Source organism: Pipra filicauda, unplaced genomic scaffold, assembly GCF_003945595.2.
Source record: "Pipra filicauda isolate LSUMZ 115617 unplaced genomic scaffold, ASM394559v2 scaffold78_size3787270_pilon, whole genome shotgun sequence".
Taxonomy (NCBI): domain Eukaryota; kingdom Metazoa; phylum Chordata; class Aves; order Passeriformes; family Pipridae; genus Pipra; species Pipra filicauda.
The window spans coordinates 1,701,137-1,715,589 of NW_024104964.1; the positions used below are offsets into that span (position 1 = coordinate 1,701,137).

At 45.8% G+C, this 14,453-nt stretch overlaps 1 protein-coding gene across 5 annotated transcripts in view; it reads right to left on the minus strand.

Annotated features, from left to right (window-relative positions):
- Positions 1-8,982, minus strand: part of VEPH1 (ventricular zone expressed PH domain containing 1) — a 63,300-nt gene extending 54,318 nt beyond the window's left edge. For 2 of the 5 annotated variants that reach the window (XM_039389972.1, XM_039389969.1), the window contains exons 1-4: positions 8,713-8,982; positions 6,216-6,286; positions 2,019-2,299; positions 1,319-1,537 (exon numbers count right to left, since the gene is read on the minus strand). In XM_039389972.1, the coding sequence (XP_039245906.1) occupies positions 1,319-1,537; positions 2,019-2,156 (357 nt within the window). In that variant the 5' untranslated portion in view covers positions 2,157-2,299; positions 6,216-6,286; positions 8,713-8,982. Of the gene's footprint in view, positions 1-1,318; positions 1,538-2,018; positions 2,300-3,232; positions 3,323-4,095; positions 4,254-6,215; positions 6,287-8,712 lie in introns of those variants that run through there. The other 3 variants (XM_039389970.1, XM_027731095.2, XM_039389971.1) reach the window with 3 other exon arrangements.
- Between the last annotated feature and the right edge of the window lie 5,471 nt (positions 8,983-14,453).

Below are 14,453 nucleotides of genomic sequence, written 5' to 3' on the forward strand. Positions count from 1 at the left end.
TGGGATTTAAAAGATCTAAGTGAATTCCAAAGAACAATTCTTTTTTCCCCCCTCTACAATAAAGATAAAATACTTAGTTAAGAAAAGGCTGGAATTCAGATGGAAGCAGAAAGGTTTCATTTGTTCCACGATGAGTATCAGGGCATGAAGGCACACTCAGAAAATGGGAAGGTGATAATAAAGACCACATTTCAATAATATGATCTAGTGATGTTTGCAAACCTCAGGGACCTCCCTGCTGTTCATATCAACAGAGACCTGCTGGGAGAGCCAGCCCAGCTGGCAGATATTCATTATCTTTGTTACAGCCTCAACCATCGCTCACATATTGTAGAAAAAACCCCCACCAACCTCATTTTATGCCTTCTTTCTTTTTGGAGGGAGGGGACAAAGGAACTTGCTATTAACAGCTCTGTTTCAGGGAGTAGCAAATGTACTTTTATAACTAAGTTGTGGCTGCCCCATCCCTGGAAGTGTCCAAGGCCAGGTTGGATGGGGCTTGGAACAACCTGGGCTAGTGGAAGGTGTCCCTGTCCATGGCAGGGGGTAGGACTGAGTGATCTTAAAGATCCCTTCCTACCCAATGCTGTCCATAATTCCATGAACTACCTCATTTCATTTCAATTACCTCACAAAAAGAGGAATCTGCAACACAGTGCAGTCCCCAAAACTCTGGATATGAGCTGGCTTGGCTCAGCCACAGAGTGAAAGTTTAGAGCAGTCACTTAACACTTCAATATTCTTCTGAAATCTGATTTCTGAAGCGCCACAAAGATAAACGAGGATTTCACAACATACAGTCTCTCATCTGGAACGTTTAAGCTGTGCTGCTGCTGGTTACTGTCTCACCTCCAGGGGCAGGAGGCAAAAAGGGAGACAACCAATTCCTCCAGAAGGGCACTGCCCACCACAAAGTGTGCTCCCCACCAAATCCAACCCCTCCAGAAGGGCATTGCCCACCACAAAGCGTGCTCCCCACCAAATCCAACCCCTCCAGAAGGGCATTGCCCACCACAAAGCGTGCTCCCCACCAAATCCAACCCCTCCAGAAGGGCATTGCCCACCACAAAGCGTGGTCCCCACCAAATCCAGCCATTCCCAGAGGAAAGTAGAGGGATCACAACCCCCTGATGCAGCACTGCCCCTCAGAGGATGTGTTACCATGTTCTGTATTTTAACATTTGGAGTCAAGCCCTTGATTTTAAACATAATCCCTCCCATGCACCCAAAAAAGCACAAGCACATTCTAAAGCAAAATCTGGATGTGCACCGAGGGCGCTTCCAGCTCGGTGGAAGTAACGCAGGGAACTTCCAGTGCTACCTGCAGGATGCAGCTCATGATGTCAGAGGCAATTTTGGCGTGTGGTGCATCCTCCTCCCTGGCCGAGGGTCTCAGGTTGTGCTCCAGGCAGGACTCCCAGAGGGCCACGAGGGCCCGGCCGTGCCGCTCGATGGAGGCGGTTTCACGCAGGGCCGTGGTGATGCGGGTGATGCAGATCTCCACCACGGCCTGGTCGTTGTCATTGCTCTGGTAGTCCTGGGGCAAATTCAAAGGACATCCCCCAGTCAGCTGGGTTCCAAGGACCTCACAAATTTCACCCGAAGACACAGAGTTTTTTTAACAGGGGCCCTTTTCCCGCTTCCGCCTTTACAATGGACGTTTAGTGGGATTAAAAACACAGAAATTAGTTCATCCCATGGGCAGCTCACTGGTTTAGGTCTTAATTCTCATTGCTGTGAAGGTATGGATTATGTAACCTCATGTTAATCTTTAATATGCTTTAAATAACTGATTAATAAAAATTCTTATAAAGATGAACTTGAAATAGCTTTAAAGGAAATCCAGCTGTGGGGAACTGGATTTTGTTACCACATTTTTAAATCTTACATTTTGCTCTTCGAGTTTGTTTTGTTTTGTTTTTTTTTTATAGAAACTTAAATTGTGTGTGTTCCTGTTTTGAATATTTTACTTATACATTTAATCTCATGACAAATATCCTGGTCAGTGTTTCACTTACTGCAGCTGAACTAATTATCCTGATCTGCTCCAGAGCCTCAGAGAGGCTCTCTTCGATCTCAGCATCCTCCAAGGAGAAGAGATCCCCCGCCCGGGAAAGGTCCTTCTGTGCCAGAACCAGCCCAAAGAGCTGATGCATGGCTGTGCTCAGCCACCCTCTGAGGGCACCATGGGCATGAACCACTCAGATGGGGACAGGATGGAGACAGTCCTGGAGAGCAGGGATCAATTTAATATGAGGAATAAAACTCGGGTGTATTTCAAGACTTCCTTGGCCCCAATCTAAAAGGAAAAGGGAAAAAAAAAAAAGAGGAAAAATTAGCAAATGCATTGACTGTCATGTTCCAACTTAGCAAAGGCTTTTAAATGGTGTGTGAAAGCCTCAGACAGGATCTCCCGAACCAGGGACGTCCTTAAGCACATGCACACAAAGTGCATCTTGGAGGATCTTTTAGAATCATAAAATCCCAGAATTCTGGAAGAGACCTTAAAGCCCATCTTGTTCCACCCCCTGCCATGGGCAGGGACACCTTCCACTAGCCCAGGCTGCTCCAACCTGGCCTTGGACACTTCCAGGGGTGGGGCAGCCACAGCTTCTCTGGGAAACCTGTGCCAAGGCCTCCCCACCCTTCGACTAGAGATTTTTTGCTTTTAAACAACAAATAGCTTGAAACGAGCTAAACAATACACAGCTTAATAAATAAACTTAAGGTTTTTTTCATCTGCATAAATATAACCCGAGCAGGCTGGTGACTGGACCAGCTGACAAGGGTTACAAAGCACCTTTCCATGGTCAGCAGCAGAGCAGAGCTCCAGGAGGTGGGTGAAGCCTCTTCCTTTGCTTTCTGGGTTGTTTGTTGTGCCTTGACTCCAGAAAGCCATTATTAGCAAGATGGAGAAGATAACGACTCTCGTTTAGAAAAAAAACAGTCCCTTTCGTTGCCAAAACGATTCCTGTGGTTATTTCAACCCGTGCAAAGCCATCGCGAAAGCAGAAAGGAGCTCCTGAGACTGCAAAGCCCGAGGCACAAACAGGCTGGACCCTCCTGGCAGCCCCGATGGCACAAAGCACCCCCCACCCGAGTGCCGGGGATGGTGTGAGCTCAGATCGGGGGTGGTGTGAGCTCAGATCGAGCCCGTCCTTCTCGCTCTCAGCAACTCTCAAGTTCAAAAATAAAAGCTGGAAAAGCCACGGACACAAACTGATGGTTTTACCTGCTCAGGGTTCCCCCCGGCCATCCTCGGTGATGGGGAAAAGGTGCTCTGGGGACAAAGCCTGACCCTTGGCTTTGCCCTCCTGCCACCCCGGGCAGCATCGGAGGGCACGGCGGGCAGAAAGCTCCGGGCTCGGGTGGCAGGCACTGAACCCGAGGCTGTTCATTGCAGTGCCAGGAGGGAGGCACGTCAGGAATGCAGAATAAAGCAGCCTAAAAGTTACCCATGGCTCTGTCAGGTGACTGCAGGAACCCAAATGCAGAGAGGCCTTATCTCTGAATGAGCTGCTCTGTTTCCAGGGCTAAACACAAAAGCCTGCTCCACTTGAGGGCAGTTGTTTTTAATGGAGAAAACAGAACTCTCTGTGTTGGTGAAAGCTATACTTCCCTGGGAAGGAGGTAAAAAAAAAACCCCTCGGTAAGCTCACGCTGTTTGAAAGAAAAAGAACAAGTGAACAGACCTGCTACAGAGGAGAATTTCTGGCCAGAGGAATCAATGCTGTCGTTCTGTAACCTTTACATGAGCACAAAAGAGGGGCTGAAGTTTGCTTTGGCTTTTAACATCACTCTCAGAAGCAGCACAACAAAACGTGCCCACAAAATGCAGAGAAATGCTCCAGGAAGGAAGATCCACTGAACCCTCCCTTTGATCAGCTGCTCTGAAACTCAGCAGCCCCTTCCTCAGGATTTGGGCTCCACGATCCTTGTGGGTCCCCTCCAGCTCGGGGATCCTTGGCCTTTGGCAGACTATACTCTGCTCAGTGTGTTTCTGCACAGGAAAGGTCCTGATCTCCACCTGAACAGACATTTTGATGTGGGTTTTATAGACAGCACTAAGGACGGTGCAGAAAATCATTGACTTACCATGAGCTCTTTCAAATGGAATTATAGCAAGTCTTCCTAATGCCTACATTGTGTGACAGTGCTGAAAACACTTCCCTTGCATAGGCATTAAATTGTTCCTTCAGCACCTCCTTGCTCTCTGCACGGTTGTGCTGTTTGCTGCTAATGGGCAGCTGGCACTGGGGAGAAGGGAAAACAATCATATGTCTTATAAAGTGTCATTTTTAATTACCTTTTTTTTTTTAAAGGGTCAGTTTGGATGATTAAATTGCTTCAGGGTTAGGGTTAGGGATGTCCCATCGCTTTGAGGCCACCTCACCTCGACTCCACATCACCCACACCTTCCCACGGCCAAAACATGGGGAAGAAAGCAGCAACTCTAGGCAGGAAAAAAGCCTCAGTGTATAACACAGGCCATTTCCACTGGTTCCTGGTGCAGTCCCACATCTAATTCAAAGGTTTGATCAGATTTTCAACACCTCCTTTCCCTTTTCATGACAAGCTGAAAGAGCCACACGTTGCCTGGGCCCTTGAAGCTGTTCCCCTCCAAGGTGAGTGTCTCCACTTGCTGCAGGCACAGCATTCTTACCAAAGCTCCTTATCACAAGCAATCACAATGAAAGGCAGCCTGACAGGTTTCAGAGCTTGAAGGGACTGAATTGGTCTGTTTGCAAAATAATTCCCCCAATAATAGAAGATTAACAATAAAAATTCCATGTAAAAGGGCAGTTGGACCTAAGGGCATCCAAAAGCCAATTGAACTTTGAGCTAAAAGGCTGAGTCTCCCAGTTTACCAGGAACTCAGGTCCTGCAGAATGACATTAGAAGGACAGGAAAAAATATCTTTTAAACCGAAGAGGAAGTGAGAGGATAAAAATTTTTATATTTTCAGTGAAGGAAATTCTACAAAAAAAATAATTGTTTTCCTTAGCTTCCAAAGAAATGTAAATATGGTTGCCTAATTTTATTTATGAACAAAATCCAACCTTCAGAGAACCGTGCAATAATATTATTAATCTAATTCCATGCTAAGCAACATAAATCAAGGAAAGCTTCACTATATTTAAGGAATTTTAGGAACCCCAAGCCAGTAGAGTTCACCTTTAGTGAACCTCACCTGATCTCCTGGTTTGCTCACTTGCTGGAGGTGCAGTGAGCTCAGGGATACCCCAAACCCAGGGCACAGCCAGGGCTCCTGAGTGAATCCAACCAACCCAGCACTTCCCAAACCCCCCTGTCCTCTGTGACACTCAGTTTGCCACGGACACCACACGTGGTTCTCCTCCAGTGCTGCAGCACAATTCCCATAGGGAGATTCCCGTTCCCTGCTCGGGGGCCAAGCCAGCACAGGTGCCAAAGCTCTTTGATGAACACAAGGTAAGATTAAAGAAACGTTAAAGAAAGAAATCCAAAAGGTGTAAAACGAGCACCTGGCTCAAAAAAAGGAACTTGAATTACACGGGAGAGGGAAGTTACGGCGGATTGGGGAGAATGGGGGAGACCTCCAGGCCTTAAGCTGCTTTGCCCCATTACCTGCGAGGTGAATGCTCTTCCCCCCACCCCTGCACGTGGGCCGGTGACCCCGCAAGACCACCTGGGAGGGACGGCCGAAAGAGGGAGTTTATTGTGGGGTTGGGGTTTATAAGGCTTTTAGGAAGGTCAGCGGGGGCCAATCACAAGTTCAGGGTCACACAGAAAAAACCATCAGGTAAAGGGTCAACAGCCAGTAGGAAGGGGTTAACAAAGGACCAGTGGGAAACAGCTCAGGACACCTTCCCAGGACACCTTGTATGGGAGACAATAGCTTCACAGGGGGTGTCTGGGAGAGGGAGACAGTGACACTGCAGAAAATACACAAACATGTTGAAACATGTTTAAACTACAGTAAAAACTTCTGTTTCCATAAGGTTAGAGCTGTTTTCCTCACCAGCCCATCTCTGACAGGACTTTTTCCATCCTGCATATAGCAAATCCATTGCCACAGGAAGTGATCCGAGAATTCCCCTTAAACGGAGAGTTTGGTGTTGAAGGGTTGGGAGGCCAAAAGTCTTGCTTTACCATGGGGATCTTGGGCAAACCAGAGCCCAGGGCTTTGAGCATCTGTAAAAAGGAAAAGGAGACAATAAAATGCATTTCCTTACCTGGCAGACATGTGTCCATGCTGAGCACACGGGGTTATGGAAAGGGCTTGGGGTGCCTCAGAGGAAAGATGCTACAGGAAAGCAGAAGTAAAATAATATCAGAGACTCTTTGCCTTTCCAGCACTGTGTGTGCAGACTGGAAATACACCTCAGGATACACAGGAACACAACTGAGGGTTCTACCAAACAGGGTTTAATAGTTAGGACACAGTCCCATAAAGACCAGGACAGCAGCTCTGCCAAACCCTGGGGGGTTGGTGATGTTCTTCATACATGGGGTGAACAGAGAAAGGTTTGGACTTCCATCCTCTCAGAGGGTGGGGAGAAATGTTTGCAACAACTGCATATTTCATTTAATTTCCTTTTCCGTGAATAGGAGGAAGATTAGAATCCTCTCCAAGGAAAACTTGGAATTTGAGGCAGAATTCCCTTCTCTTGAAATTCTTCCTCTCCACCTCGCAGGAAAAATCTGTTCTGTGGAATTTCTGTCTCAAACAATTACAGAAGTTTTAATATCACCAAGACTGTTGGACACTTCCTTCCCCCCCATGCCCACCCAGGGGAACAAAAAAGGCCTGGATACATTTCCCAAGAACATTCACATATGCAATTTATGGACAAAATATTACAAATATTTCAGAGAACCTTTCCCCTCCATGTTATAAAAATAAATCTAATTATTAGTGGTTTTGAAAAGCATTTACTCACTAAAACAGAGCACTCTTCCAAAATTTGGAAATAAAGTCCTTACATTTTTCAGTGAAAGAAAAGGATTAAAGATTATATTGAAAGAGCATCATTTCCACACAGGGTGAACAGACTACAGCAGTTCCCATGGGATCAGCTGCACACATTCCAACTCTTCCCACAAGACAACCATTGTTTCCTACAAGCCTCTCGTTTTTTTTCTGTCATGACAGGTTTCCACACTTCATGTCCTGAAATCCCGTGGATGCTGAGCTGGACCAGATGATGACACAATAACTTATGAAGTCTACTAATTAGGCTGGGGGTAAAACTGGGGTTTATTAATGAAACACCTTGCTCAGTCCTGGAGCTGTGGGCTGACTGGCTCTCAACATCCAGCTCTTCCACACAAGGAAGCAGAATCCTTGTGGAGGAACTGCAGAATAATCAGAGGAATTACACAGCCTTTTAGGCTCATCCCTCCCAGCAGAGTTCCAGGGCTGCACCACTCTCACAGCCTGGAATAAGTTCAGTGTCCTCCCAGGTGGGTAAATAACTCCCCCCGTGATAAACTGCCTGGCTCTGCAGGTTTTGTGGGGCAAGGGCTGCTTGAAGTGAAGCAGATTTCACATCTCTGAGGCAATTTTGGCTGCATAATCCAGGCAGAACCCACTGATGCACAGGGGGAAGAATGGACTTAGGAACTTCCCAGTAAACAGATAACTTGATCAATTCTTTTATAAATACCTACTTGGTAATTTAGGTGCTGCCAAGACAGCTTTGTGCAGTTTTCAGCACATAAGGAATCCCAGAGGTTTCTGTTTGCCTGCTGTTTCAGCACACACCAATGCTATATATAACACTTCTTAAGACTTAGCATTCTTTAACATCAGGAAGACAGATCTGTCTTGTAAGAGTCCCATGCCTAAATATCTTAATGATATTAAAATATTACACTAAACTAAACAACACGCTGCCAAGATGGAATAAATTGCTTCATAACAAATACCAATTCACTCACTGTCACGGTGGTGCTTTCAAAAGCTGCTCAGTTTTAAGTGTTGCTTAACAGGCTTTTATATCTGCGACATATTTTCAAGACTGTAGTGATGTTACAGAAAAAGAACTCCTTATAACATTTTACAAAGGGAATAATATGTATTCCTGTCTAAAGGGTGAAGGAGGCAGAGCATGAGGGACCACAGGATAGGGTCAGAATACAGGAACCCTGTTATGAAAAATGCCACTGGCAGTGAAAATTGGTTTTTTTGCAATAAATAAATAAATGCACAACCACTGAACCTCAAAGTCTCCTGAAACAGCAGCCACTGAATAATCATTGAACATCCTGAAGTTCCTCCCAGGTACCTGGGAATCCACTCCAGTGTCTCTTCAGCTCAAGATTTAATAGGACCAAGTGTATTCCCAGCATGTCAAAGTCCCCCTAAAGTAAGACATTAATTCTGCAGCACAGGGGACAAAGTGCCCCCGAGTGAGGGGAGGGAAAGGAAACCCATGGGAGCCCCAGGATGATCCAGGAGCACTGCAGGTTCATGTCCAGCTGTCACACACACACACACAGGCACTGCTTTTCTTTCTGTGGCACTTCCAACATCACTAATACATTTCTACATCCAGTAACCACTGAGAACTCAGAGAAAAACCAGCAACAGTCCCACTGTTAATGACTACATTTCCTCAAAAACCTCTTCCATTATTTAATACTTGGATCTGCTGCTCAGTTTCTTCCCATGCACTAATTTATTCATCATTGCAAACGTTACATGAACACACATTAAGTTATTCATACCTCTCAGAAGGGAAACCTCTGAAAACCATTAATAATTGAAGGCAAATTGTCGCTCTTTGGAGAAATTCGGGTGGGATCCATTGCAGTTGTCAGTGCCCCTTCCATCCCCCTGCCTCTGGAATGTGAGGCTGCTGGCACAGCCCTGTCAACCCAACCGTACAGTCTGTTCAGTTACCCTGGAGTTGTCATGTGGAATCAAGCAAACAAATATCTTCTCTCCGTTTTCCCCAACTCCTGCACTCAAAAACAGCTCAGGACTAATTCCTCACCCAGCTTAACTCCAGCAGCAGCTCGAGTGAAAACGCTCCGGGCTCAATATGGAATTTGAATTAGTTAAAAGGATTTATCAACAGCCAGTGGTTACATTCAGTTAATTAATAACCTGCTTAAGAGTAACAAGGAAATTGCAGAAGTTAATATTACTTATGGGGCCTCTTCTCAGAGGCTGGTGGGAAGGCTGGACCCCGTCAGCATCTTTGGAGGAACAGGAGCCAAAAGAAAAGTCGGGAAGGAGCAGGACACTGGAGGAGACACATCCTTTCACCTGACACCCGTTGCAACTCCCCAGCTCCCAGACCTTCAGCCAGCCCTTCCCAGGAGGAACCAGTGCCCAGGACCTGAACACCTCCAAAGCTTGGCAGCTGCAGTGCAGGGATGATTTCTAAGTCATTCCATGGCATTCTGCACACACCTGACTGTGCTTCCCTTCCACATTAACCATGGCTGGATGCTTCTCCCCTTAACTTCCCTCTGCTAAAGAAATCCCAGATTGCCAACAAGTCAGCCTTAACTCAGACCTCCCCTACATCCCAACAGATCCTGTCCTGGCCGTGCCCTCCCGTCCTGGGAGGGCACAGGAGCAAAGCCCCCCTGGGAGTGCCCCAGCACTGACATTTTTCTAATAACAGCCAAAGAAATATCAAACAAACCAACTCACAAGGGCCAAGTGGAAGGTCAGGCACTCTCAGCCAACTGCTGGGAGAAAGGAAAGGCTGTTTGCCCAGAGATAATGAGGAGAAATGTTTGTACCATTCTTGTCAGGCCTTTTTTAATATTAAAAGAACTTCTAAACCACACAGTTTTAAAAGATCTGCTCCCCAGAATACACAGTCAGCCACATCAGTCCTCAACTTTGAGGGCAGTTCCTCCAAATAGCTTTTTTGCTCCTGTTCATTGCACCACAGCCTCTGAATCAAATACAGAATTAATGGGGGGTGAACACATTCTTTTAATGATGTTAAGTCATTGCTGTTGTTCTTTAAGAAAAATGCAATTGTGTGTTCTCTACAGCTTCCCTTTACCTTAGTAAGTACACAGAGGGCACAGCTGGCTTCTCTCCTACCCTTGTGAGACTGTAAAAAAATTGAGATAGTAGCAGAACATAAATATTCTCACTCTAAAAATCACATTCCAAACAAGAGATTTTAAAATAATAAATTTCAAAGGGCAGCACGATCTGGGAGAGCATAAATGAGAGGCTTGGATTTTACCTCTGCATCCGGTAACCAGTCAAGTCATTGTAGAGCAGGAATTAAGGGGTTCATTCCTTTGCTCACTGCAAGTCTCCTTTTGACTTTATTAGCAACCAAAATCACCCAGAGGTTGTGGATTCCCCATCCCTGGAAGTGCCCAAGGCCAGGTTGGACAGGGATTGGAGCAACTTGGGATGGTAGAAGGTGTCCCTGCCCAGGGACTTGGATGAGCTTTAAAGCCTTCATTGAAATAATAAGACAAACCAAGATACTATAATAATAAAAAGACTCACATGCATTTTTCACCAGCTGAAAAAGGAGAATTTGCTTGATGAAAATTGTTTTTCCCCATTCTAGAAAAAAAATAAACTGGTTTTAGCTTTTAACTTTGATTATAATAGCTGCAATGAATTACGCCCTTTGTAAGCAAAGCCCTGAAAATATTTATTTTGTTAGACTCTTAAAAACAAACATCTTGTTAGGAAAGAGACACGCCATTGTTCTCCCTCTGACTAATTGGTGAAGAGAAACAGAATATTCCATATTCATTGCATTTCACCAAAATGAGTCATGTTATCTTCTACCCAGACAAAGCACTTTAACTGTAATAACGACAATGCTGACAGATACAATACTGCTCTTGCAGAAGTTTGCTTGTAAATAATTAACAACTGTTGTATAATGACAGTGGGGTTTTTGATAGCTCTATTAATTTCACAGTCAGGCTGGAGTCTCTTTAATTTAGGGTATTCATGAAAAACCCACCCTCTCCCAACCTACCAACTTAAAAGGCTAATGGGAAGAACAGGTTTGTGTCCCTGCAGTTTGTCTTGAGGCCAAAAATCTGCTGTGTGCCAAGAGTCAGCCATGGAAAACTAAGGAGAAGGCAGAAATCACAGATCACACCTCCAAATGGCTCAGGTTTGGCTAATAATTGTCAGGTTCTGAAGCTGAAATCTGTGGTGCAGTAAATAAGTTTAAAATGCTCTAGGAGGTGGTGGCGTGGCCTTGTCAGCACAGGATGGGGCATCACCTATTAATGTCCTTTAAATGTGTGGCTTTGTGCCTCTCCAAGTCCTGCCAAGGCACGGATGAGCAGTCCCCCAATCCAGTCGTTCTTAAAAGCAGCAACATCCCTGATTCTGCTGGAATCAGGATGGATACAGACACCTGGAGGACCAGGGAAGGGTTTCCCTTGTAAGCAAGGTCTTTATGTATCACATGCCTTAGAGTTCACTAATTCACAGCTTTCACAGATATTGGGAATTCCACCCAGGGACTGTAGAACCAGCTGCAGTGTCCCCTCTGTCACGACAGGAGATCCCCAATTTGATCACCCCCCCACCCTTCAGATAACACATCCCAGTGTTTCCCTTCCTGGGAGGATGAAACATTTCACTCCAGAAAAAGTACCAGGGCTTCTCAAAAGCTCACTGAAATGAATGGAGAGATTCTTGTTGCCATTGCAAGGATCAATAGCCTTTTATTCTCCCTGCAGGTATTTCCTGATTTTACCTTATGCTGTCCCTGGCAAACGAGTGGATAATGCCACAGACATTTAGGAAGTAGTATTTGGTTTCTATAGGACCAGGTAAGAAGAAGCATTTCTAGGCCATGCATTTGACTGGCAGCAGCCCAATATTTAGTGTATTTGCATAGTTTCATACACTAAGTGGATTATTCAGGATTGTAACCACAGCCAAATAAAAAATGTTAGGTATCAAACTAATATTTCTATCAAATTCTATATTAATTACTAAAACTATTTTAAAACCATAGAATCCCAGACTGGTTTAGGTTGGCAGGAACCTTAAAACCCATCCAGTGCCACTCCCTGCCATGGTCAGGGACACCTTCCAGTATCCCAGGTTGCTCCAAGCCCCGTCCAACCTGGCCTCGGACACTTCCAGGGCTGGGGAATCCACAACCTCTCTGACCAACCATTCCTCTTTTTTCCCCCCCATACTTGGCATTGCTTATTCCCCAGTTATTTACAAAGCACAGCAATCCTGTTTGACACTTTCAGAATAACTGTTTAATTCTAAAGTCCAAATCCTGTGCACCAGACAGAATCAAAGCTCCTGCTGAAATTAAAAGAAATTTTCCCTAAAAACTCTCGGATTTGACCCAAGTCTCTGAGGAGCCAGGCCCTCCCCCAGCCCTACAGGTGTTGGTTGGGCAGGTTTGTAGGTGGGCATTGCCTGGCAGCCCTACCCTGTACAACACCCAGAGCTCACTGGCAGCTGCAGGGCTCCAGAGGCTCATCTGCATCACCAAACACAACATCTGCTGCACATCCTGTGGATACACCACATCAGGAACAGAAAAACTTTGGATACTCATTTCTTCACAGCCATTGCTGGTTTGGAGATGGTTCCAAAATACTCATAAGCAACAAAAAAGGCCACTTCAGATGCTCCACAGCCTCCCCTGCTGCGATGGACAAACTCAGACACACCCAACCTCTTTTTTTACCTCTACACACGCTCTCCCATTCCCATCTTGCATATCAGATAACACTTTCATTAACCACCTGCATCATCTTCCAACTGAACTGCATATTTTATTACCTCAGGCATCCATTTCCATTTGCTTTGCTTTCCACAGACAAGGCTTTCTTAATTGAGCTGCATAGTTTATGAACTGTGCTAATTGAGCTGCAGAACTCTGCTGCTGCCGGGGTTTCATACCCTCCACCAGGAGGAATATCGAGTGCTGGACTGGTGCCACTGCAGTTACAGGCTCTGCAAGTTGAGGAGCACTCGAGCAGCTCTGCTGCATTTTTTCACCTCTAAGATTCCTGGATGTTTTTCCAGCTTTGTAACACCCAAACGGGTCAAAACCTGCCCTTGGCTTGAGCAAGTTTTTGTAAGGACAGCCAGGAGAAATGAATTAGCCCAGTGCTGACAGCCCAAGTAACCCCTGTATTCTGTCCCTGGGAGCAGAAGGCAAAGAACACTCACCCCAGAGGAGCAAAGGCAGCTACTCCCATGCAGAGGAAAAACTGCCTGACTACAAGGACTGCTCCAACCACACTCCCAGCTCCTGAGTGGGAGCCAGAAGCCTTTAAAAGGGTCCTGGAGGCAGGAAGGAGGAGGGGGATAAGGAGCCACGAGGCTGTGCTGTTCCAGCTGCCCCCAGTTAAGAGCTCAGCAACCAGGGCAGAGCCACGTCTGGAGCCAAGGCTGGCCCTGCCCAGCATCCAGCTGCTTCTCACCCTAATTAAGTCTATAGGCTAACAGGGATTATTAATATTAAACAGCCAGGCTCTGAGGCTGCTAATGAAACCAGCTAATCCGTACCAGGGATCCACACTGGGAGTGAACACGGGGATTTATGTTGAGCTACGTGTGCTACAAGGTGCTCACGCCTTCCTGGAGCTCAGGCTCTCCTCTTGGCTGTGGGGAGATAACACAGGGAGACACTAAAACCCACTCAAACATCTGTTCAGGTGCTTAATAAGCTTCCCATCATTAATGCTGCACCTCAGATGAGCACAAGGCTTTGGAAGAGGAACATACTTCCACCAGAAACTAATTTCATAATGGAATCAGAGCTAAGTAGCAGCAGTTATCTGGGAGCTTAAGGAAACCAGCCAGGGAAAAACAGAACACAGGCAGCACCTCATGGGATAAGTTATTGAAATTAATTAATAACAGCACTAATGGGGTATGGAAATGGCTTTCCAGGCAAAGGTTTGTTTGCTGGATTTATGGAAGAGAATCTTTATATAAATAAGAGTGTGAAACTGTAGAAATGTAGGATTGGAAAATCCTCGAGGTTACCTCACCCACGTCCTCTGCTGAGGCAAGAGCTGTCAGTCCAGGCACAGCTCGTGTTTGTTCTGATTTTGCTTCCCTAAGCACAGCTTTTCAACACCTCACAATTAGGAATTTACTCATTAGCCAGAGACCTTTTCCTATTCCCTTAGACACAGAGGACAACAGATCACTGGTTTGTTCTGGTGTTTGTGCTCCTTCGCTCTCCCAAACGTCTCCTTTTGGAGGAAACATCTCTTCCAGCTTCTCACCCTGCTCGTATTGTCCTGTCCTGCTCCTGGGCCATCCTCACAAAATTTTTATTATTTCAGTTTCTCTGTGGTTTGGGGAGTTTTTGGTTACTTTGGGTTTGTTTGTGGGGTGGCCGTTGGTTTTTTGGGTGGTACCACTATACCCATCGTCTTTTTTTCCCCCAAACCTGAGAACTTGCTGCTCCACACTCGTGGCACAGCAGGAGCCCCAGTAGGAAAACAACTCCCTGAATTTTCCA